General features: G+C 44.8%; 3 protein-coding genes and 1 long non-coding RNA gene across 5 annotated transcripts; 2 read left to right on the top strand and 2 right to left on the bottom strand.

The window, feature by feature from the left end:
* The first annotated feature begins 4,731 nt into the window (after positions 1–4,731).
* LOC116936607 lies at positions 4,732–5,826 on the top strand. Its single transcript, XM_045169239.1, has 5 exons — positions 4,732–4,755; positions 4,921–4,924; positions 4,987–5,142; positions 5,217–5,722; positions 5,791–5,826. Exons 1-5 carry the CDS (start codon positions 4,732–4,734, stop codon positions 5,824–5,826), a joined length of 726 nt encoding a protein of 241 aa, XP_045025174.1.
* A 781-nt stretch (positions 5,827–6,607) lies between these two features.
* On the top strand, positions 6,608–7,019 carry LOC116918544 (merozoite surface antigen 2, allelic form 2-like). Its single transcript, XM_045169238.1, has 2 exons — positions 6,608–6,920; positions 6,991–7,019. Exons 1-2 carry the CDS (start codon positions 6,608–6,610, stop codon positions 7,017–7,019), a joined length of 342 nt encoding a protein of 113 aa, XP_045025173.1.
* A 7,466-nt stretch (positions 7,020–14,485) lies between these two features.
* Positions 14,486–15,235, bottom strand: LOC116934665. Of its 2 annotated transcripts, none has more exons than XR_004400851.2 (3): positions 15,020–15,235; positions 14,818–14,960; positions 14,486–14,757 (listed from the first exon to the last, which is right to left on the bottom strand). It is a non-coding gene; the product is annotated as an uncharacterized LOC116934665 (long non-coding RNA). The 2 variants fall into 2 exon arrangements; XR_006643116.1 differs by having other exon boundaries at positions 14,818–14,939; positions 15,020–15,233.
* A 569-nt stretch (positions 15,236–15,804) lies between these two features.
* LOC123469891 lies at positions 15,805–21,582 on the bottom strand. Its single transcript, XM_045169237.1, is given in 5 exon segments — positions 15,805–16,159; positions 19,708–20,956; positions 20,959–21,029; positions 21,261–21,402; positions 21,405–21,582. Coding segments are annotated over 5 exon segments (1,905 nt in total). The 5' UTR covers positions 21,493–21,582.
* Between the last annotated feature and the right edge of the window lie 552 nt (positions 21,583–22,134).

Here is a 22,134-nt window from a genome sequence, read left to right as displayed (position 1 = left end):
TGATAAAACAAAAAATAATAATGACTTCATGATTTTTTTAGCATCTTTTCAATTTGTTGGATAAGCTTGACTCAACCGAAAAATACATGAAAGATGAAAATAGGACACCATTTCTATCACAAACAACATTGGAAGCTAAAGATTTACTATACATAGCGTCTCACATCTAACTAGTTATCTACTAAACAAAGATTTCCATTTCGTTTTAACGGGAAAATTTTATCAAAACTGTCCGTGCCGGTGCGTATTTCCTTGGTAAAAAATTAATTACAAAATGTAATTGCGTTTGTTTTTCGGCATATTAAGAAATCTCTGCGGTGAAAACGACCATCCGTTAGTTTCGACCTTCCTGCAGCTATTCAGACTGCTGAGCATTGTTTTTCCATTCAAAGATGCGGTAAAAGAAGGAAACATAGACAGAGGTGAACACTTATGCCTATTAGCAACCTATAAGGACTGCCTACGCCAAAAAATGCAAAGAAACTACCAAAGAAGCCAGAGATTTGATAAAATCAATGAGACGACTAGATGCTCTATGTATCAAATCACAACAACAAGAAATGCCATAACCTTGCGAAGAAGTGAATGGTCTAGAAGATTGCACAGACATTTCGGGAATGTCTTACCCACCCCTTGCCGAATTAGCACATATGCAAACAACTGAAGAGGTGTGAATTTAAAAAATTTTTAGCCGAGAAAGTAACAAAAGATACAGTGAATCAAATTTAAATAATTACTTACGGAAAAACTATAAGTCCAAAATTTAAAAAATTTACATAAATGGATAGTTCTTGGTAAGGGCTATCCATTTCTGCATAATTTGTGAGCAGATATTAATAGGAAAAAAATAAAAAAAAACTATAATTTTTACCTATGTCTATTGACTCGAGTAAATTCATAGAGCGCAAAAACTACAACAACCTTTCTATCAAAAACTTTTTTGTTTATGTGAATTCATTTAATTACTTTACAGAAATGGATAGCCCTCACTAAGAGCTATCCATTTATGTAAAATTTATATATTTTGGAGTTACAGATTTCCCACAAAAAAATTATTTGCATTACATGAGGTATTGGGAGTTGGGGAGACCCGCCAAACCGCACCGAACTAACCGATAAATGGCGAATCGGTTTAGTACTCCAATAAGTACTTTTGTAAGCAATTATTTTACAGAAATGGCAGATATTATCAAAATATAACCATTTCTGTAATAGTTTAAAATTTTTGACTTAAAGTTTTTCCATTAAAAATTTATCTTCCTTTGAAAGGGGATGACCCATGGGCCCTTGTGTAACAATACAGTACATAAAATAAAAAACACACCGATGTGTAATAAATTCTATTTATAAAATTAAAAAAATATTTAAAATAGGTAAAAACATTGTATTGATATGAATAAATAAATTATAAACAATAAATACATAATAAAAATAGAGGAAAGAAAAAAACAAATGAAACGGCAGCGCTGCAGAAAACTCCACTGTGGAGAGTGTGCACCGGAAAATGCATTACACTGTGCAAAAAGGTGCATCGCGCTGTAGGCTGCCATCGCTCGGAATCAACACGAAACGTCTCTGAGAGCCGTCGCGATGACCGATATCTAGTAGGTCCAAGTTGGTCTGCTGCGGCTGCAGCGTCTTATGAAGAAACCATCTTCTTCATGTTAAAAATTAAGTTTTCATAACTATAATTTAGATTTCCCTCTTTTCTTCCTAGCAGTGGGTACCCTATTCATTATTTCATTTCCCATTTATTTGTCTAGCCCCAGTTCTATCTAGTTTATTTTTATTTTATTATTATTTGTAAGTGGCTCGTCTCTTTTAGCCGAAGAATTTCGTTTGCTGCCAGAAATTCGTCTGCTACAAGGGGATGAGCAACAAACCATTCACAAACAATAGTTAACAACAACAATGAACCACATTAACAATGACCCCTTTTACACCATGACAGAGTCATGGAAACCTGGTTGTTCACGACATGGGGGAAATCGTCTGTCGTTGTGTCTGATTTCGGAAATAGCAGTCAGAGCCTCCAGCGGGTGTGTGATGAATGCACCAATCAGGAAACGTCTTTGAAAACTTCAACAGCCAATCACAACAGTGATAAGGAAAACGAACAGACGATACCAGAAAAATTGAAGCTCGAATAGAAACACTGACAATGGCCGTTGATAGGACTGTGGCCCGGGTCAGATCTCGGGTCAAGGAAAAAACCGATAAAAGGCAACCCTTTAAGGAATTTTTCTTTCGGGATGGGTTTCGGGGCGGTTCAATGGGTTCTCGGGTTAACACGAGATGTGGCGCCATCTAGTAGTAAGACAAATAAGCTTTTAACTCTGATGCTAAGTTACGAGTCAACAAAGCAGAATAGCTTAAAAACATAGTAATCTACAGTAACGGCCAGGAATCGGGGTATCTCTCTGCATATTTGGGAACTTGGGTCCTCCTACCAAGTCACCAACCCACAGGCGCCTCGGGACGTTTGTCTCAATATAGTGCTGTTGCGACTGGTAACCAATTTTCAAAACAATTTTTCCACTTTCCACAATTTCTTCACAAATTTTCTGCTGGAGACTGTGCTAAAATGCTATGCTTTCCTACTTCAAGTTCTAGCTCATTGTTAAAAATGTGAAGATATTGTTAAGAAGCACAACGGAAAACCACATACAAAAGTCTAAATTTTTATTGCCGTAACACAAACGCAACACTAATTGGCAAAAACAAAGGTCACTCTGGCCGTAGCTACAACTCTAACCACTATCCAACGGCAACTGGCACCAAAACTGCAAGAGTGCGCCTTTTATACGAGTTCAAGAGGGCAGGGTAGGTCAGGGGCGGAGCCAAACAGGTCAAGGTGGGGAATAATTTTCACATTTAGGGCAAGCCCGCGCATTCTGGCGGTCATTTTAATAACTTAATATAATATTTTTGACATTTCATAACACTCGACCATCCTGACAAATTCAAGGCTCCTGCCTTGACAATCAATTTCTTTATAAATTCTCTTAAATTTAGATCCATAAATGCAATAGATACATATACCAATTAACTTAAATCTTGTGGTCGCCATATAGGAAGATAAGTCTGTCTTCCGGCTAGGGTTACGGTTCCTACGGGGCGTGGCGTGGGTTGGACGGGTTGGTCGCCAGGGTTTCCCTCATTATTGATCTTGTTGATTCCGGGTTAAATCTGGTTTAGTATGGGATTTGAAGGGTCATGTGGCTCCGCACCATTCTCGTCCTCTGTGTCGCTTTCAGAGTCCTCTGGTCTCTATTCTGTTTCGTAAGGGGAGCGAAACGGCCTTATCTGTGCGACGTGTGCATTGAACCGACGCCAGATTTGTCTTTTTCTTCGTGTTGGAGGATCTTCGACCAGGTAAGTAGTGGGACAGATCCTTTTGACTATTTCGAACGGACCGATGAATTTTGGGAGAAGCCTCTTTGTCATTCATTTTTTTCGGATGTTCCTTTGCACCAGGGGCCGTATTCTAGCCTTGGCTTAAATTCTGGTCTTAAACTTACTAAAATTTCTTATAAAATTTCCTCACGTAAGTTAGGAAAAAATGTAAGTTCGTCATTTCAATAAACACGTTTTCTAGCTTAAATTTTCTTACTTTTATTTCTGAACTTAGTATAAGTTCAAATTCTAAGATCAGATTTTTCAAGCATAGAATTTTTTATTTTCTTAGAGGGCGGACCTTATAGCGACCAATAAGAATATTCGTTTCATGACATTGCGTACAGTAATAGATGCTGTTTACTTTATTATTATTACAAGGCGTCTGCTAGAGCTAGAATCTAGTTAGTATTTTTAAAGTTATAAGACTCTTTGATTGACAGTTTTGGTATCTTGAACTGTGTTTATTGTTCTAGTGATAGACTTACGAGATTGAAATGGCCCCAGCAATAAAAGAAAAAGCGTGGTCGTCATTCCAAATAGAAACTTTAGTTGATGAGTACATCGCAAGAAAGGTAACTTAGCTATAATTGTGTTGCTTATTAGTTTAATGTAAACTTGATTGTTGATTGTAATTGGTCTAGGGCTCTTGGTGCCTTGAGGCCGGGCATTACCAAGGAACACAAAAAAAAGGCTTGGACAGAAATTGTGGAAGCCATAGAACAAGCCTGTCCCGATGAACCAATTCATGATGTTAAAGACACGAAGAAGAAATTAGGTAACATCAAAGCAATAGCAAATGCCAAGATTGCTGAGTATAATCGTAGTTTGAGTGAGACAGGTAGCCTATTATAGCAGAATTTATGTTATTGAGGTATGACGTTTAAAAATTTTGTTATTAGGAGGTGGCCCAGAAGTAATTCTTAAACCGGTGCATATTAAAATGCTGAATGAACTCTATGGAAAAACCAATGCTGCCCTTGCAGGCAACTCTATTACAGTAAATATCATTCTATAGTATAGCTAACCAGAGTTCCAACTAAACTTTATTATGCATTTTAAATAATAGGGTGGGGTGCAGTCCAGTGTATCGTATTTGACGAAAACAATCAAATATTTGTCAAATTAAATACATCAAATACGTATTTTAATCGGTATTTTATTTGAGGTGTTTTTTCTAAAGTTTTATTTGGTATTTTATTTGACAGAACTAATTTTATTTGGCAAATACCAAATACAATACCAAATACTTTCTTTTCAAGACGAATTGACAACGCCGTGCATCTAGTAGACGAAATAATCATTGAAAAATTAAAAGTGTTCAATAACAAAAAGATGTTCCCAAAAAGGCAGGCCACGGTAAGAGGCTCTCGTAGGCTTCCATCAACACCTCGAGGTCGAGGTAGGGCCAGAGGAACACCCCTGTTAAGCCGCTCAAGTAAGTCAATCACATTGGGTAAAACCCAATTTCTTATTTTAAAAAATTAAAATCTTAAAACAAAAATGATCTTATTGACGTAACAGAAATGTTAGTTGTTTCTTTTAAGCGAGTTTGAAAGCTGTCATTACTTTATTAACCTGTATTTCTAGCCACTAGTCAAGAAGAAGATGTAGCTGGGCCTTCTGGGGAAGAAGTGGTACCTAACGAAGAAGTGGTTTCTTCTTTTCGGCTTCCATCAACACCTCAAGGTAGGGCCAGAGGTAGACCCCCGTTAAGCCGTTCATCACCTAACTCAATCACATTAGGTAACGCAAATTAACTACAAATGCAATTTTTTACATTACAAAGCCATAGTGATTTTTACAATCTTTATTTCCAGACACTAGTCCAGAAGAAGATGTAGCTGGGCCTTCTTTGGAAGAAAATATAGCTAGCGAAGAAGATGATTGTGATGAAGAGTCTGTAGATGTGGAGGCCAGTCTGCAGCAGCGTGAACCTGAACCACCTCCAGGGTCAACACCGATTCCACTTACCAGACAATCGACCTGGCCATTGTGGCGGACAGAGTGCTTTCGCAATTGGTCTGAAACTGAAAACGGAAAAGTTCATGCCATCTGCAAGTTATGCAACGTTTTCTTCATGGGGTCATGGAAAGCTTTCAGCAACTTTTCGCTTCATTTGAGTCGAGTTCACGTGGAATTATTCAACAAGTTCCTCAAGTCCTCCAACACGTCTCGCCAATTACCAATCACCGCTTTTGCCAGAGAAAGGAACGTCAGCTCTAGTCACCAAGCCAAACTGGACAAGTACTTGACAAGAGCTTTTGTAACGGGAAACATTCCGCTCCTTTTCACTCGTAATGAAGACTTTATCAAGTTTCTAAAGGTAAAAGATTTGTCCATTAACGAAACTTGTTTGATTTTCTAATTTCAGAAATTTATTTATTCATACAGCTCGGGATTCCTGGCTTTGTCCCTGTTGTGTACTAGACATTCTAGGCCTACCACGTCGACCACCAGAGGTCTCTCACCCTTGCCACGTGCGATGCGAGAGCCTTCTCGCCTCGACCGTCAGTCTCTTTTCCCTTGTGCTCTCGCGCGTACGTATGCGAATCGAGTCTCACGTTAAATACAATCACGCCGACCTGTGCCGGCGTCGACTTACTTAACATGGCGCAGATGGACTAATCTACGATCCCTCAGTGTGTTCAGTGTGTTCCGAGTTTCATCCTCGTCACCTGACATAATTCTTTTCGTGTGCGGTGGAGAAGCGTTGCAGTGCGTTGGTGTCCATGCCCCACGCGGCGGCCATCTTGGCATCTCGTGTTTGTGCACCTCCACCGGCTCTGCCCGTACGGGCTGTGGTAACTATCTATCCTACAGTGTATACTCTACGGGAGGCCTGTATTTCATCACGTGTGCATGGCATCGGGCCATTTCGATATACATTTTACTTTTCGTGGGGCGGTGTCTTTCGCCTCTACGTACTCCACGGTATATTGAGGCGGCGCGGCGGCCATTTTCGTTTCTCTTGCCGTCCCCGTGTGTGTGTGGCCAAGTTTTTATGGCGCAGCGAGCGTCTATATCACGTGATACGATCTAAACCGAGTGCCACGTCGATCGAGCGACACTGACCTAGAGTGACAATCCGCAGGCCGCAAGCAGGTTTATGTCCACATCCGGACACACCTATAATTTAAGGTCTTTATCCCGTGTACATCTGCCGACTTCAGACCTGCCCGGGTCGTCACGGCCAAGCACAGCCGGCACAATGGCGTCGGTGGACGACGCATTAGACGCGGCAGCAGCCGCCGCAGCAGCAGCGTCGGCGGCAGTCGGTCGGATCGCCTCGGTCGAACAGAATCAGCAGGCGATGACGCAACAATTGACCGCCATTACTCAACAATTACAGCTGCTGCTACAGGGTGGCGGTGGCGCTGGTGGCATCGGTGGAGGTTCGGCTAGCGGTGGCGCTGGCGGCAGTGGCGGAGGTTTGCCCGGCGCTGGCGGCTCGGCCGGCGGTGACGCTGGTGGCGGCGGTGGAGGCGCAGGCGGTGGCGCTGGAGGAGGAGCGCAACAACGACGTAGAATCGACCCATCATGCTTGGACAAGCTACACGGCGACGCGTCGCTCTCTCAACTACGTACGTGGAGGAATCGTTGGAACGATTTCTGCCAATTGAATCAGCTGTCGACGTACCCTTCCAACGAACAAATGGCCGCCTTCCGGATGGTCCTCGACCCAGCCATGCAGCAGATTGTGGAGGTGGCGCTCGGAATTCCTTCAGCGACACCATTATCACCGACAGACGTCCTGGACCAAATCAACACGTACATCCGATCAAAGCGAAATATCGCACTTGATCGCGTCGCTTTCGAGGACTGTCGTCAGAGCACCTCAGAAACTTTCGACGATTTCTATATTCGTTTGCGTGGATTGGCAGAAGCAGCCGACTTATGCGTCACCTGTTCCGACACTCGGCTGACGACCCGCATCATGGCGGGTATACGCGACTCCGAGACCAGAAGGAAGCTGCTCGCGCTGAGCCCGTTCCCGACGCTGCAACACACCGTCAACATATGTCGCAGCGAGGAGGCAGCCAAGGCCAACGAGAAGTCATTGAGCAACGCGCCGGTCATCTCTCACATGCAAACTCGGCACCAAGGGTCAGTACGGCAGACCGACACCAGCAGGTGCGGGTCGTGCGGACGCCTGTCACACCGGGCGGGTGAGACATGTCCAGCAATGGGCAAACAGTGCCATCTGTGCGGCACAAACAACCATTTCTCTCCATGCTGCCCCAATTCCAAAAAACCGAAATCGGAGCCGGCGGACAGCGGTGGTGCTAGCAGTAGCGGTGGCGGTTCGGCTGGCGGTGGCGCTGGTAGCAGCGGCGGTCGATACCACGACGGAAGCCGTTCACGAGCGCACATGAAGCGTATAGTGGTGGGCAATGTGCAAGCCAGCAGGCGACGACGCCCGGCGCCCACCATTTCCATACAGCTGGGCCATTCGACCGGACGGGCAGCCACCACTATTGAGAAGGTGACTCCGGACGGCGGGGCAGAGGCGACTGTTGGCGGAATGGACGTGTTGCACGCGCTAGGATTGTCTGAAGCAAACTTGTCGTCATCCACTTTCGACCTCGTTATGGCGGACAGATCCACCCCGTTGCTAGTAATAGGGGAAAAGGAGTTTACGGCCACGTACGAAGGGACGGCAGCAAGCATCACTATCACGTTCAGCCCCGATATCTCGGGACTTTTATTGTCGTGGTACGACTGCATCAACCTGGGAATTCTCCACGACGAATACCCGAGGCCATGGAAGAATTCACGTCACGGCATGCAGATTAATTCCCTTCAGACAGCAAACCGCCGCAAGGCACCGTACGTTTATGACGGAATTGTTCCTCTAGATCCGTCACCAGACGACATTCAACGTATTGGGAACGATATTGCCAGACAGTTCAACGACGTCTTTGACCAAACAGGCTCACTCAACTGCATGGAAGGACCGGAGATGATTATCGAGCTGACGGACGACGCCACCCCTTTCTACGTCAACGGATCCAGGCCCCTTCCCTTCGCCGACCGCCCGGCTGTGAAGAAATTGTTGGACGACTACGTTGAAAAGAAAATCATATGCCCTGTGACCGAACCATCGGACTGGGCGGCTCCACTTGTCGTAACACGCAAGTCTGACGGCTCATTACGCATATGCGTCGATCATACGCGTCTCAACCGATTCGTGCGACGGCCAACTCATCCCACTCGAGCACCGCGGGACGCGGTGGCGGAAATCACGGTGGACGCCAAATTCTTCTCGACGTTCGATGCGGCCAACGGATATTACCAGATCCCCCTAGCACCCTCGTCGCAGCACCTCACCGTTTTCATGACACCATGGGGCAGGTACAAATATTTGCGAGCTCCGATGGGGTTGTGCAGTTCCAGCGATGAATACAACCGGCGCGCCGACCTAGCCTTCGAGAACGTCAGCAACACCGTCCGGGTAGTGGACGACCTGCTCCGCTTTGATAATTCCTTCCCGGAACACGTAGCGGGAGTATGCGCGGTACTGTCAGCGGCCAGGAAATCCAGTATCACCTTCAGCCTGAAAAAATTTCAATTTGCTCGCACGCAGGTCCAGTGGGTTGGTTTTCAAATCCAACCGGGAGGCGTATCCGTTGATCCAGAAAAGTTACGGGCCATCTCGGATTTTCCGAAACCAACCAACATCACGGAGCTGCGCTCCTTCATGGGGCTCGTCGAGCAACTAGCCGGATTTTCTACAGAGGTGGCAGCCGCAAAAACACCGCTGCGCCCCCTTCTGAGCTCCAGGATACCCTTTTTATGGACAGCCGACCACGACCACGCCTTCGACGCGGTCAAGGCTGCTCTCGTGGCGCCACCTATCCTAGCGCCATTTGATCCGGAGCTGGAGACGTCGCTGCAGGTCGACGCTTCTCGGAAGAACGGCATGGGCTATGCGCTGCTTCAGCGTCACGAAGACATCTGGAAACTCGTCGACGCCAACTCTCGGTGGTGCACCGACACAGAATCGCGTTACGCCATTGTGGAGCTGGAACTGGCAGCCGTCGAATGGGCGATGCGTAAGTGCCGCCTCTATCTCCTTGGATTACCATCGTTTCAGCTGGTTGTGGACCATCAGGCGTTGGTCACTATCCTGGACAAATACACCCTGGACGCGGTAGAAAATCCCAAACTCCAGCGTTTAAAGGAGCGGTTGTCCCCATTTGTTTTTTCGACCATATGGCGGAAAGGACGGAGCCACTCCATTCCGGACGCCCTTTCCAGGGCTCCTGTGAACGACCCGAGCCCCGACGACGAGATGGCCAACGACGACGTCCAGTCTTTTGCCAGACGTGTGGTGATCCGCCAGGTCAGCAGTATACAACAGGCCACCGACGAGATGGAGGAGGACGGCATCGACGTGGAGTCTCACCTGTCCGACCCCATGCTGGACGAATTGAGAGCTGTAGCTGCATCGGACTCCGATTACGTCGAGCTCATGGCGGCGATATCAACGGGATTCCGGACACCACGCAATCAGACAGCCCTGGGCGTTCGTCAATATTGGTCTGTCCGCGAAGAACTATCGGTAGACGACGGCCTCGTTCTCTTCGGCCGCCGCATCGTCATTCCACGGCCGGCCCGCCGGGAGTTAATCAAAAAGCTCCACGCGGCCCATCAGGGCATCGTACGAATGAAGCGCCGGGCGCGTCAAACCGTCTTTTGGCCGGGCATGTCGAATGACATAACCTTATGGGTGGAAAGCTGCCAGGCATGTCAAGAGAGACTCCCGCATCAACAGAAGGAGCCCCTAATGCGCGACCCCCTGCCAACACGGGTATTTGAAGATGTTTCGGCCGACCTTTTTCAGCTGGGCTCGCTACACGTCCTCGTCTACGCGGACCGCCTTTCCGGATGGCCCATCGTTCACCAATGGCGCCACGACCCGTCGGCGCGGGAAGTTACACAGGCCGTAATTGAAAATTTCGTCGACCTGGGCGTCCCCGTGCGGCTGCGGTCCGACAACGGCCCACAGTTCGAAGCCCACAGCTTCCAGACCAAATTAAGCCAATGGGGCGTAGCGTGGGGCAGCTCTACGCCACACTACCCCCAAAGCAACGGCCACGCGGAAGCAGCAGTTGCAGCGATGAAGGACCTAGTGACAAAAATTTCACCCCACGGTGATATCACATCGGACGAGTTCGCCCGCGGAATGTTGGAATTCCGAAACACCCCGAGAGAAAACGGCAAGTCACCGGCGGAAATGGTTTTTGGACATCCGTTACGGTCCATTATTCCAGCGCACCGGACGGCATATGCCACCCATTGGCGGTCGGCCATGGAAGGCCGTGACCGGCAAACAGCGATCGACGCGGAGGTAAAGTTCCGCTACGACGAGCACGCTCGCCCACTCGCCCCGCTACCATTGGGCACCCACGTTCGGGTGCGGGAGCCAAAGACAAAGCTCTGGGACAAGGTCGGCGTCGTAGTCAGCATAGGTCGCTATCGATCCTACCGGATAAAATTCGCAAGTGGGAGTGTGTTGTGGCGTAACCGAAGATTCCTCCGCCCGATGGTAGCTGTTCCGGAGACAAACGAGCCGCCAGCAGTTCACGATGGCGATGGCGCGGGTGACAGCACGGACGTTCAGCACGCGGCAGCCGGGCAGACGGACGGCGAACAACAGGACAACTTCTCGGGCGCGTCTCTTCCCCTTGGGGCCGCCAGCAGTTCGGGCGATACATCAGCAGACGCTGGACGGCAGCCCGTACGTCGGAGCGAACGTGCACGAAAGAAGAGAGTAATATTTGATGTGTAATGTACTGGCTGAATTTCCATTCATAATATTTGATGTATAATGTACTGGCTGAATTTCCATTCATGTAGTTTTTTGGAAGGGGGGAGCATCATGTCTTTTGTGTTCAGCTGTTTATCTGCGCTTGTGCGCTATAACAACTCGAGGAGGGTTGTTGTGTACTAGACATTCTAGGCCTACCACGTCGACCACCAGAGGTCTCTCACCCTTGCCACGTGCGATGCGAGAGCCTTCTCGCCTCGACCGTCAGTCTCTTTTCCCTTGTGCTCTCGCGCGTACGTATGCGAATCGAGTCTCACGTTAAATACAATCACGCCGACCTGTGCCGGCGTCGACTTACTTAACAGTCCCCCCTACTGATTTTACCATGAGAAGAAGGCATGTTCCAAACGAATACGACTGCATCAAAAAAGTTGTGGAGGCAAAGATCGGGCAGTGCACAGCGGTAATCATTATCTTAGATATCTGGTCGTCGAAACGCATGTGCGGTTTTATTGGTTTCAATCTCGAAGCGGTAACGAAGACCTTCGAGATGTTCACTGCCTTCCTCTGCATTCGACAGATGACAGGCAGGCACACTGGTGAAGCCATTCTTGCGGAATACGAGGAAGTTCTTAAAGAGTGGAATATCGACCCCTCTCTGGTAAGGCTTCCTATTTTGTAATTAATAATATTGTAACGAATAACGAGCATTCTTTGTTTAGGTTGTAAGGGTTGTGACCGATAACGGATCGAACATGATCAAAGCCTTCAAGGTTCAGTTCCCTAAACCCTCTGATCCAATTCCACAGTCGTTTGATGACTCCCTTGAATCGCCTTTGATTGAACAGGCAGATGAGATGGTTCAATTGGAACTTTCTGATTCTACTTCTGGAGTCTTGACTGAGTTGTTATCTATCGATCCAGATGATGATGAAGAGTGGCTGGGATTAAACAAAGACCTAGACGACAGCTATTTAAACGTTCCCAGAAGGACAACTTCTCGTACAGGACCTTGGCAGGATGAAGCAGGTTTCGGTCATTCTTCTTCATGGCAATCGACTTTTCAGATGAGTAGCAAACTTCGAGAGTCCTGCAAAGCTCATGATATTCAGCTCGTTGTTGAAGACGGACTAAAAGTTCTTGATGTGAGTGGAATATAGCTTGTTTTCTTACTTCAAAATGTTTATATTGTGGGTTCTTTTAATTTTTTCAGCAAACAGCAGTTAGTGCTGTTAAGCGCGCTGGGGATATTATCAACTCAATCCGAAAAAGTGTGACCGATACCGAAGTTGTTTTTAATGCAGTCAAGTTCCGATTGGTCGCCAAAAACGCAACTCGGTGGAACTCTCTGCTGTTCTCACTTCAGTCACTTGTCAAGTCCCTTGATTCTGACCCCCAGATTCAGTCTCGCCTGAACGCAACCAAAGAAAACAAGCGGAAGCTGTCAGCTGTGGATATAAAGATACTGAAGGAGATAATCTTAATTCTGATCCCGTTTCAAGAAGCAACCGATGAACTTCAGGGTGACTACGAAACCATCGGCTCCGTAATTCCGGTCTACTTAGACTTGTCCAACAAAATTTCATTGACTTCTATTAATGTCAACGGCAATTTTGTTTTGAACCCGGACTGTCCTCTTGCTGGTAAGATCTCTCATTGCAAAGGTCAAAGGCACTTAAAGCTTCCCTACACAAGAGGCTGTCATATGTCTTAAACGACACTGTCTACATCTTAGGTTGGTGCCAAAAACAATCCAGAATAACTATCTTATCCGTGAGCTGGTAAAATAATGTTTCCTTAATTTTATGACAGGTGCTATTCTCGATCCGCGTTTCAAAACGGATTGGATTGCTAGTTCTCCCCTTAACGAAGAAGACGTTCTCGATTGCGTAAAATCTGAACTTGTGTATCGCTTTCGTCAGATGAAAGACGAATCAACGATCGTTCCAGATGGGCACTCACCGGGTTCACCTCTACCAAACCAAAACCAAACCAGCAACGACTCTCCAACCGGTCAGCCAGCATCAAAAAGGTCGAAGCCGTCAATGCCTGTGCGGCAACTTTTCAGTTCTTTAAAAAGAACACCTCGACTCCCTTCTGGTGCTTCAACATCAAAAGTACTAGAAGACTTCGAGTTGTACCTGTCCGATCCAATTTGCCTGATGGAAGAATTGATCGATGAGAAGAATCCAGAGGCAGGATATCGTCCATTGCGACCATTGAAATTTTGGCTGAAAAGTAGGCATCGATTTCCAGTCCTTTCTTTTATTGCCCGCGACGTTTTGGGCATAGCAGCCTCATCCGGAAGCATTGAGAGGGCTTTCAGTACCGCAATGGACATCTTTGGGATCAAGAGCGTCAACATGAAGACGGATATGCTCAATCAGCGTATGTTCATCAAGCGAAATAAAAACTTTACGGTCTGAACTGTTGCTTTTCTGAAGATTGTTGTTTGATATCCAAGTTTAAAGTAATTTCAATACACAATCAATGATATATTAAAAAATGAAGTTGAAATGTCCTTTTTTCTAAAAAGTATTTGGTATTTTATTTTATTTGGTATTTTATTTGACCATTTAAGTAACACCGGAAGTATTTGGTATTTTATTTGGTATTTTATTTGATTTTATTTGGTATTTGACATTTGAGATTATCAAATGCATTTGAGGCGTTCTCCATTTTCAAATACAGTATTTTATATTTGAAAATACCGTACTTTTCATCAAATACGATACACTGGTTGGGTTATTGATAGCAGTTTCAGACTACAGTGCAGTCTGAAACTGCTATCAATAACCCAACTCAAGAGCTTGGAAGATCCAACAATGAAAAGGATGCGCCGAGTATTCATGATTATGAGCCCCTTCCTTTATGCTCTAATAATGAACACGTAGAGATTGAATCAAACATAGATCGTGATGATCCCGAATTAGAAATAGCCATGACAATCTTCAATCGCAAATCTTTCGAAGAGTTCGGAAATGACGAAGATGATTACGAAGCCAATCCAGCATCCAGTCGTTCCGAGTCGTCAACGGAACTTATTCGTAAAAGTCATTCACCATCATTACTTAAACGTCCTTCTACGTCTTTAGGCATCACAACTGTTGGTTTCTTGTCAAACAAACCGAAAGAAAATTCCCCTACTTGTAGTTTACGTGAGACAGTTAAACGTTTTAAACGTCTACTATGCGAAAAATCTGATTTGTCATCATCAAAACGTCTTCTTCGTGATAGATTTGACGTTCTTAATTCCATCATGACAGCACGTAAAATAAGGTATGACCCCATGAGAGACGATGAAATCCCCAAAGATCTCTACGATATCATGTATGGAAAGACTAAAGATGCAATCTTATACACAATAACACGTCTAATACGTAAATTGAGTAAGTGTTATTCTTCGTCGCTTTGCGAATCCTTCACGTCGCAGCCGAAGTTTTTCTTGATTGACATTTTCGTTTATGTCATCGTTTTCGGGAGGGATTCTAATTTCAAAAAATTCTCCTTCTTCTACCCCTTCATCGAAGTCAGGCTGCTTCCTCTTTCGCGCAATGTTGTGTAAAACGCAACAAGCCATAATTACTCTATGAAATTTAAAAATTGGATAATTGTAAGTGGAATAAGTTTTCAGTGATTATGCCTACCGACAAGTACGGCCGGGTTGAAGGCGAATTTCTCCATGTAAACAGTGAAAACGTCGTTTAACTGTGCCAAAAATGCGTTCAACGGTGTTGCGAGTATTCTTGTGAGCCGTATTAAATCGTTCCTACAAGGTTTAGTTTAAAAACTGTAAAATAGGATCATCAATCTTTTTGAGAATCAAACAAAGCTGAGAAACTTATATACCTCAGCTCTTCCTTGGGGTTGAGAGTATGGCGTTAGAAGAAACGGAGTACAGGCATAGCCACTATCGCCTAAGAGATAAGATTGGCCAAACTCGTTGTTTTTGAAAGCCCGGCCAATCACACTATCTGCAAACACATTTGCATCGTGACTACTGCCTGGCTTTGAGGCACTTACACTTAAAAAATTGCACTCTGCGTCACAAATCCCCTAAAAGGTGGTACAATGAATGTGTTAGTAATTGTATCGTGTTGAAATAAACTTTTTTTTTGTATTTATCTCACTTGCACATTGATTGAATGGTAACCTTTTCGGTTAACATAGATCTCTTCATGGAGATGGGGCCTAGCAATTCTTATGTGAGTGCCATCGACACTCCCTACTACACCTCTAAGATTTGCTATCTCAGTAAAGCCACGTTGGATCTGTACTTAATTATTATTAATAGAATGTTAACTTTTCACTGATAGTTGTCAACAATGACTTATTACCTCTAAGAGATTTGCAGGAAAGAATATGTGATCGTAAGATATTTCACACAGAGCATTTGAAACATCTCTTACACATCTTGACACCGATGGCTGACTTATCTTCAACACATTTCCCACAGTTGATTGGAACGTGCCATTGGCATAAAATTGAAGGGATACAAGTATTTGTTCAATAGGTAACAAACATCTTTTACCAAACAACTTGCGGCCCAATTTGTTGGAAATGAGTCCTATGGTTAATCAGCCAATGCAACAGTTAATACACATGGAAATGTTGTAGTAGCTTAAGACTACTTATTATATGAAATAGAGAATACCTTCGATATACCAAATAGAAGCTTTATCGAATCTAAATACTTTGTAAATTTGATTATCGTCAAATAGATCAAAAATATCAGCAGGTTGACGATAAAACGGAACCATTCTCCTTCTCACTTCTATTCGTTTTTCATACAAGTCTTCCTCATTCGCATCACTGTCATTGTCACTATTTAAAACTTCGTTCAAAACATCAAGGTGACGTTCGAACTCGTCGATGTTATTCATCTTCACTTCAATTCTCACTAGACCACTAGATGTTGTTACTTGATAATCAAAACAATGACACGTGACAATACTGAAAACTAGGACAACAATAGCTGTAAGCATTAGCCTTAGCACGGAATTTTAAGAAAATAACCGCTGTAAGCCAACTAATAGTTGGCTTACAAAAATTTGCTATCTTAAGTTTAAAAAGACAAGTTCAAAATATTTCTTAAGAAAAAAAGGTGAGTTGAGAAAAGCTAGAATACGGTTTTAGGTAAATCCAAGCATAAATTGGATTTTTAAGCAAAAAACAGTAAGTTAAGAAAATATTCTGTGCTTAAGTCAAGGCTAGAATACGGCCCCAGGACTAAGTCGCCTTTTATGTACTGTCGGCAGTTTCTTCTGTGAGGGTCGAGTAAGCTCTTACTCTGGTTTTGAGAATCTAAGATTAATTTATTGGCTTCTGCTCGCCAGCGAGTGATTCTTCGGAAGAACTGCTTAATTCTCTCAGGTTGTTCTATTGGCCAAGGAAAGGTGTTTTCACTTGACAGGTCCGGGGTTCTTCCGTATACCAACTCGAATGGGGAGCGCTTGGTGGTTGACTGCCGGGCCGAGTTGATGGTTAGCGTTGCCATTGTAATATGGAGGTCCCAGTCATTATGGGAGAGATTTACGTAGCTTTTTATGGTAGACACCAAGGTTCTGTTGGCCCTTTCGACTTGTCCGTTTGTCTGCGGTGTTTTGCAAGTTGCTAGTACATGATGGATGCCGGAGTTTCCCATTTCCAAGGCGAAAGCTTCTGATGTGAATGCAGTGCCTTGGTCTGTAATGATTCTTTTCATGAACCCATTTTGAGGAATTACAATTTGGTTGAGAGTATCCAAGACCCCCTTGGTTTTGACGTCTGGGCATGGAACAGCGATTATCCATTTATTTAGGTAATCCATTATTACTAGTGCGTGTACGTTCCCTCGAGGGGTTGGTTGAAAAGGCCCAATATGAGCCATCCCAAGGGTATGGAAAGGTGTACTAGGTGCAGGTATAGACATTAACTTTCCTTCTGTATGGTTTGATGTAGTTTTGTTGATTTGGCAGATCCTACCCCATATAGCACATTTCTGCCGTCGGATGTCCGAATCATGGCCGAACATCCGTTAGATATCTATGTACTCAATGGGTAGTTCCAGGGATGTCCGTCGGCTAGTCACCTTGGAAGTGCAATGGATGTGCGAAAATTATATTCTACGGACCTCCTTCCAACAGCCAAAAAGATTTTCAATTGTTTCATTTAAGGATCGGCCTCGAGCCAATCGGGGCGCTTTTTTGCAAATCGGGTTTCTCATTTCGGGCCAAGGAGGCGTGGCTCAGGGTGGAAAATTCTTCTCCCCGAATTCAATTGGGGTTTGCAATCAATTGGATTGCAATCAATCGATTCATCAATGCAAAAACATTATCGATTGACCCGATCTATCCGATAACAACCCCGATAATAGCTCGTTCTACCCGCTTGCCCCGATTTTTACTATGAAACCGAAAGAACGGCATTTTTTTTATTGCTTCGGGGCAACGGGTTAACCTCAAATTTTTTCCCCGCACCGCCCCGGTTGAAAAAGTGGCACCTCATTTCAACCCCGAATGCACTTTATCGGTGCGGGGCGGTTAACTCGATTAGAACTAATTGGGGCCGATCACTAAGTTTCATTATTAATTGTCAAAATTTCTTGAGAGGGGGAAAACTTAACCGTGTTCAAATTTTTCCCTTGAACGTATTTTTATTTGAAGTCCAGCATTTAAAATGAAAAATTTTTAAAAAAAAGGAGTAATGATCTATTTGCCAGATGGTTTATTTTAAAATTTATTACAAAAAATGAATAAAATATATGAAAGTCGTGAGTTTGTTTGCACAAGCTTTCCGTTTAGCTTACGGGAACCAAGCCATTGAAAATTAACTCACAGAAAATAAATATTATTCGGCATCTAATAATATTAAAAGCAAGTATACTTATGATAGGATTATAATTTCAAATAATAAAAAACTACTTTAAACTTAATAAATCATGCTGAAGTTTAAAATTCAAAAAATATTTAGCATAAATTGTTTAATTTCAATTTATACACCTCTGGTTTAACCTAAGTTCGACATCATCTTGACTTCTTAAAAATCCTGTATGTGATTTGTTATTGAAAAAGCTCTAGTGTTTTACAACAATTCGATTGTATTGTTCGAAAATTATACATAATATATCTGTAGATTGGCACAGTGGAATAATATTCGACTGTGATGCGGGAGACCCGAGTTCGAAACCTGGTATAGCCTAATGTTTTTTCATGAATAGATTTCCAATACATGTCATATTTATAGCCAAATGAAAACCCGTTCGGATATCCTTAGAATGTCTGACGGCGCTGTTGAGGGCGGTCAAAACCAAAAAAAAATACATCCGTAGGACATCCAAATCGGATATCGGGCTGTCCGGAGGATATCAAAAAGATGTACTCAACATCCGACCCCGACATCTGTCGGACATCCGACGGACTGCCTTGTGTTATGTGGGACACGAGGATACATAAGCCTTCACCGATTTCCAGGACCCTTTCCACCAGTAGCGTTCTGCTAATTTATAATAAGTTTTGGTGATTCCCATATGGCCGGTGGAGAGATCATCATGACAGGCGCTCAGCACCTCTCGTCTAAGGAATGAAGGGACCACCAGTAAGTGTTTCCTTCCAGCCTGACGGTTTTTTCGGTATAATACATCCTTTTTTAAAACGAATGACTCGTTCTCAGCGGCTCTGTCTTCTCTTAACTGCATTCTGATGAGTCTCGTCGCTTTATCATCGTGTTGAAGGAGAGCGATCTCTTCGGGAGGATGAAAGCTTCCTACCGCAGTGCAGCACATGGCTTCTGTGAGATCTGTTTCTTCTGGTTCTCCGACAGGAAAGTGGGAGAGGGCAACTGCTACGACGTTCAGGTGGCCTTTGATGTGTTTTATCTGGATTTGAAATTCTTCCAACGCTAAAATCCAGCGAGCGTATTGTCCGTCCACGTCCTTTTTTGAGTAAAGCCATTTGTAACTTACAGTGCTGCCCTCACGGGCAGGATTGTAGGTGGCAAAGGCCTTCGTTTTGTTTTTATGTTGGAAGTGGCCCTTGCCCCCTTTTGTTCAGTGTGTGTTTTTCTGTATAGTGTACCGTAACGGTCGTGAACGAGGATTTCTCGTTTACCTCCCCCCGTAATCCAGTCTAAATTTAAGTTCACAATTTTCTCTCTCTCTCTTTGTTCCCCCTTTTTTCAACAAAGAATAAAGCCGTGCGTTTTCCCTCAAGTCATATTTTTCATCTTCATTATTTTTCATCCTCCATCCCACATCTTTTCTGTTACGACGTTCCACTGCACGTGAGCGTACGTAACAAATGGTGCCGAAACCCGGGATTTAACGAACACGTGCATTTCTTTTGTTATCCCTAGTAAAACTTGTTAGATTCAGTAAAATTGTCGGGTATTCCCCTTTGTAAGACTTTGACACACGTCCACGCCATCCTGAAGGCAAAACCCGGTCTACCACGCCTTTACGTATCTGACTGTATCGTCGCTGTATCTACGTGAATCATCGACATCCGTTTACGTGTGAATACTTCCTTGTCTTTGAAGTCATGGTTGGCGCGGTCGCGTACGGCGTGGTGGAACTGCTGCCGATGCGGATGCGGTGGATTGGGATGGGTTGGTCACTGCTGTTGGTTGTACGTCGATGGACATGGGTCATTTGGAGGATTTTGGAAAGGAGGGGGAAAGCCTTGAGTAGTAGCGAACCGATTCCGCAAAATCTCACCGCCAATACTGACAACGCGCCAAATCCCGAGACTGCTCCGAAATTCTTTACCCATCCACCGATCTTAGCGACGAAATCAATGTTCGGTGCGTCGCCGTGATGAATGAGTACGTTTGATGTCAGTAATTGACGTGAGTTAATTTCTGCGTAATGTTCATGAATAGAAGCCAAGATGTCGGCCATCACCGACGCGTGACTCAACGGCCCGTTTTGCATCGCGGGATTCATTTGCAAAAAATTTTGTAGAGAATTATCAGCTTCATACGTCGCCAATCCGACCAGGCGTCTGCCGTTTGTTGGAACTGTTGAGATTACCGGAACCCACCCACCATCCGCGTAGATGTGAGTTTTCCCATTAAAGTTGACGTAGTTAGGTTCGGGCCAATAACATGGGTGATATGGAACAAGTTGCCATCCATTATGGGCTATTGTGAAGTTCATAAAACGGGGCTGATTTCCACATTTCGTCCGCTCGGCCCCGAAGGATACATTAAAAGGTGCGCAACGTGCAACCTCAACCTGCGCTCCATACACCGTTAATCTTGAACAACTAGGCAGTTGGAGTTGGGTAGCCGCGTACCACCCATCGTTCTTAGCACTCAAGAGGATACTATTGCGTGTTGCTTTTCGGTTCTCGCATTGGAGGCGTCTAATTTCATTCACCAGCCGATTTACTTGGTCTAGTGCCAGATCCCTGGTATATTGATGATGAGCCGCCTGCTTGATCTCTGCTGCTAATGACGCAGGAATCTTACGCTCTGTGGTATTCTGGGAATCGATGCTGTCGTAAGACCCGTTTGAGTGTACTTCGACTAACAATGGAGTGGCTAGTGGTTCTGTAGCGTTTGTAAAACCCGAGGCATATGAGGTATACAGTTCCGGCGTTGGTATGTTAATGACAATCAGAATTTTTTCCATTCCATTTATGCTGAACAAGGCGGATTTGCCACACCGTTCTAATTCCTTCGTAACATTAACGAGGTAGTCTGTTTGGCTGATCCGATCCTGTAAGCGCCGCATTTTTGGATCGTGAGTCTTGTACAACAGGCCGTCGTTTACCGATTCGCCTGCTAGTTTGAGATCACATGGTTTTTTTCTTTGTACGCGTCTTCCCAAATAAGCGTTTGAAGGTTTCTGGTCACGGATCCGTTATAGGGGAATTCGATTGTACCGACGGGGGAGTTGATAGTGCAATTGTCGCACTCACTTTCCAGTGCGACCTCCGCGATTTTACAATGGAATGTGACGGCCCAACGTTTTGTCATCCAAACCGGCTGTAACGAGGGTATCACGTCATAGGTGTACTTGTGACTGCCTTTCGCGTACATTGTCTCGTTTTTGCATTTCCTTAGATCCCGCATTTCTTCACAGTCGGAAGTGGAAACTGGGACGGCCCATTTACTTTCAGTAGTGTAATGCCAACCAAAGAAGTCGGTAAAGATAGATCGAGTGACCGCCCACATGCGACAAACGTGTCCTGGGAATCGTTTAACTTCTGGTAAATGGGAGTACAGGGTGTACGTAACATTTTTTGGGGGGCAGGATCTTCCGATCCAAGGAGGCAGTCTTCATCGTCGAAGGCGATGAACCCATCCTTTCGCTCGTTACTACAGTCACATACAGTGGTCATGATGGCCCCTGTCGTGTGTAGGCTGGCGAGGAGAACTAACACGAAATAACTAGAGAAGAAGACAAATTGAGTCTGATATACCGAACTAACATGTTGAATGGGCAAACAACCACAAAAAAAAAAAAATTTTACGGAACAAGACGAGTATACAACGGTAGAGGAAGATGGGAGTGGGGCTGGGTGTTTATCGCTAATCTAATAGGAAGTCTCGGAACCTGTCCGGAGGACGAGTAGCTCTTTTTGGGCGTACAATTGTGTTACTTCCTTCCAGGGGTGCTGGAGGTACTCTAAGGGGGTTAGCGGAGGGGGGAGGTTTGACCAGTCAACTCGACTTGGCTCATGACCCAGATTTGGTTCGATCTGGTATCCGTTGGGTTCTTTTGTAGCCGCCTGGTTCAAGTGGATGAGAGGGTCGAAATCAATTAAGTGGGCGTCTCTGACGTCATTCGGCGCGACAGCGTCCAATTCAATCAGTTCCCTGTCACCTTCGTGATCCGGGGTATTGACTTCATCTCTTGCTTCTACGTCGGCAAGATCCTCTTCGTTGTCGGAGTCCTCTTCTCTTAGCCTGGTGGCTCTTAGCTTAGACTCTCGTAAATCGTCGAAATCGACGCATTCCTCATCTCTCCAAATCATGCACTC

Source organism: Daphnia magna, linkage group LG2 (genome assembly GCF_020631705.1).
Source record: "Daphnia magna isolate NIES linkage group LG2, ASM2063170v1.1, whole genome shotgun sequence".
NCBI lineage: Eukaryota > Metazoa > Arthropoda > Branchiopoda > Diplostraca > Daphniidae > Daphnia > Daphnia magna.
This window is presented reverse-complemented; position numbering and strand designations above follow the sequence as displayed.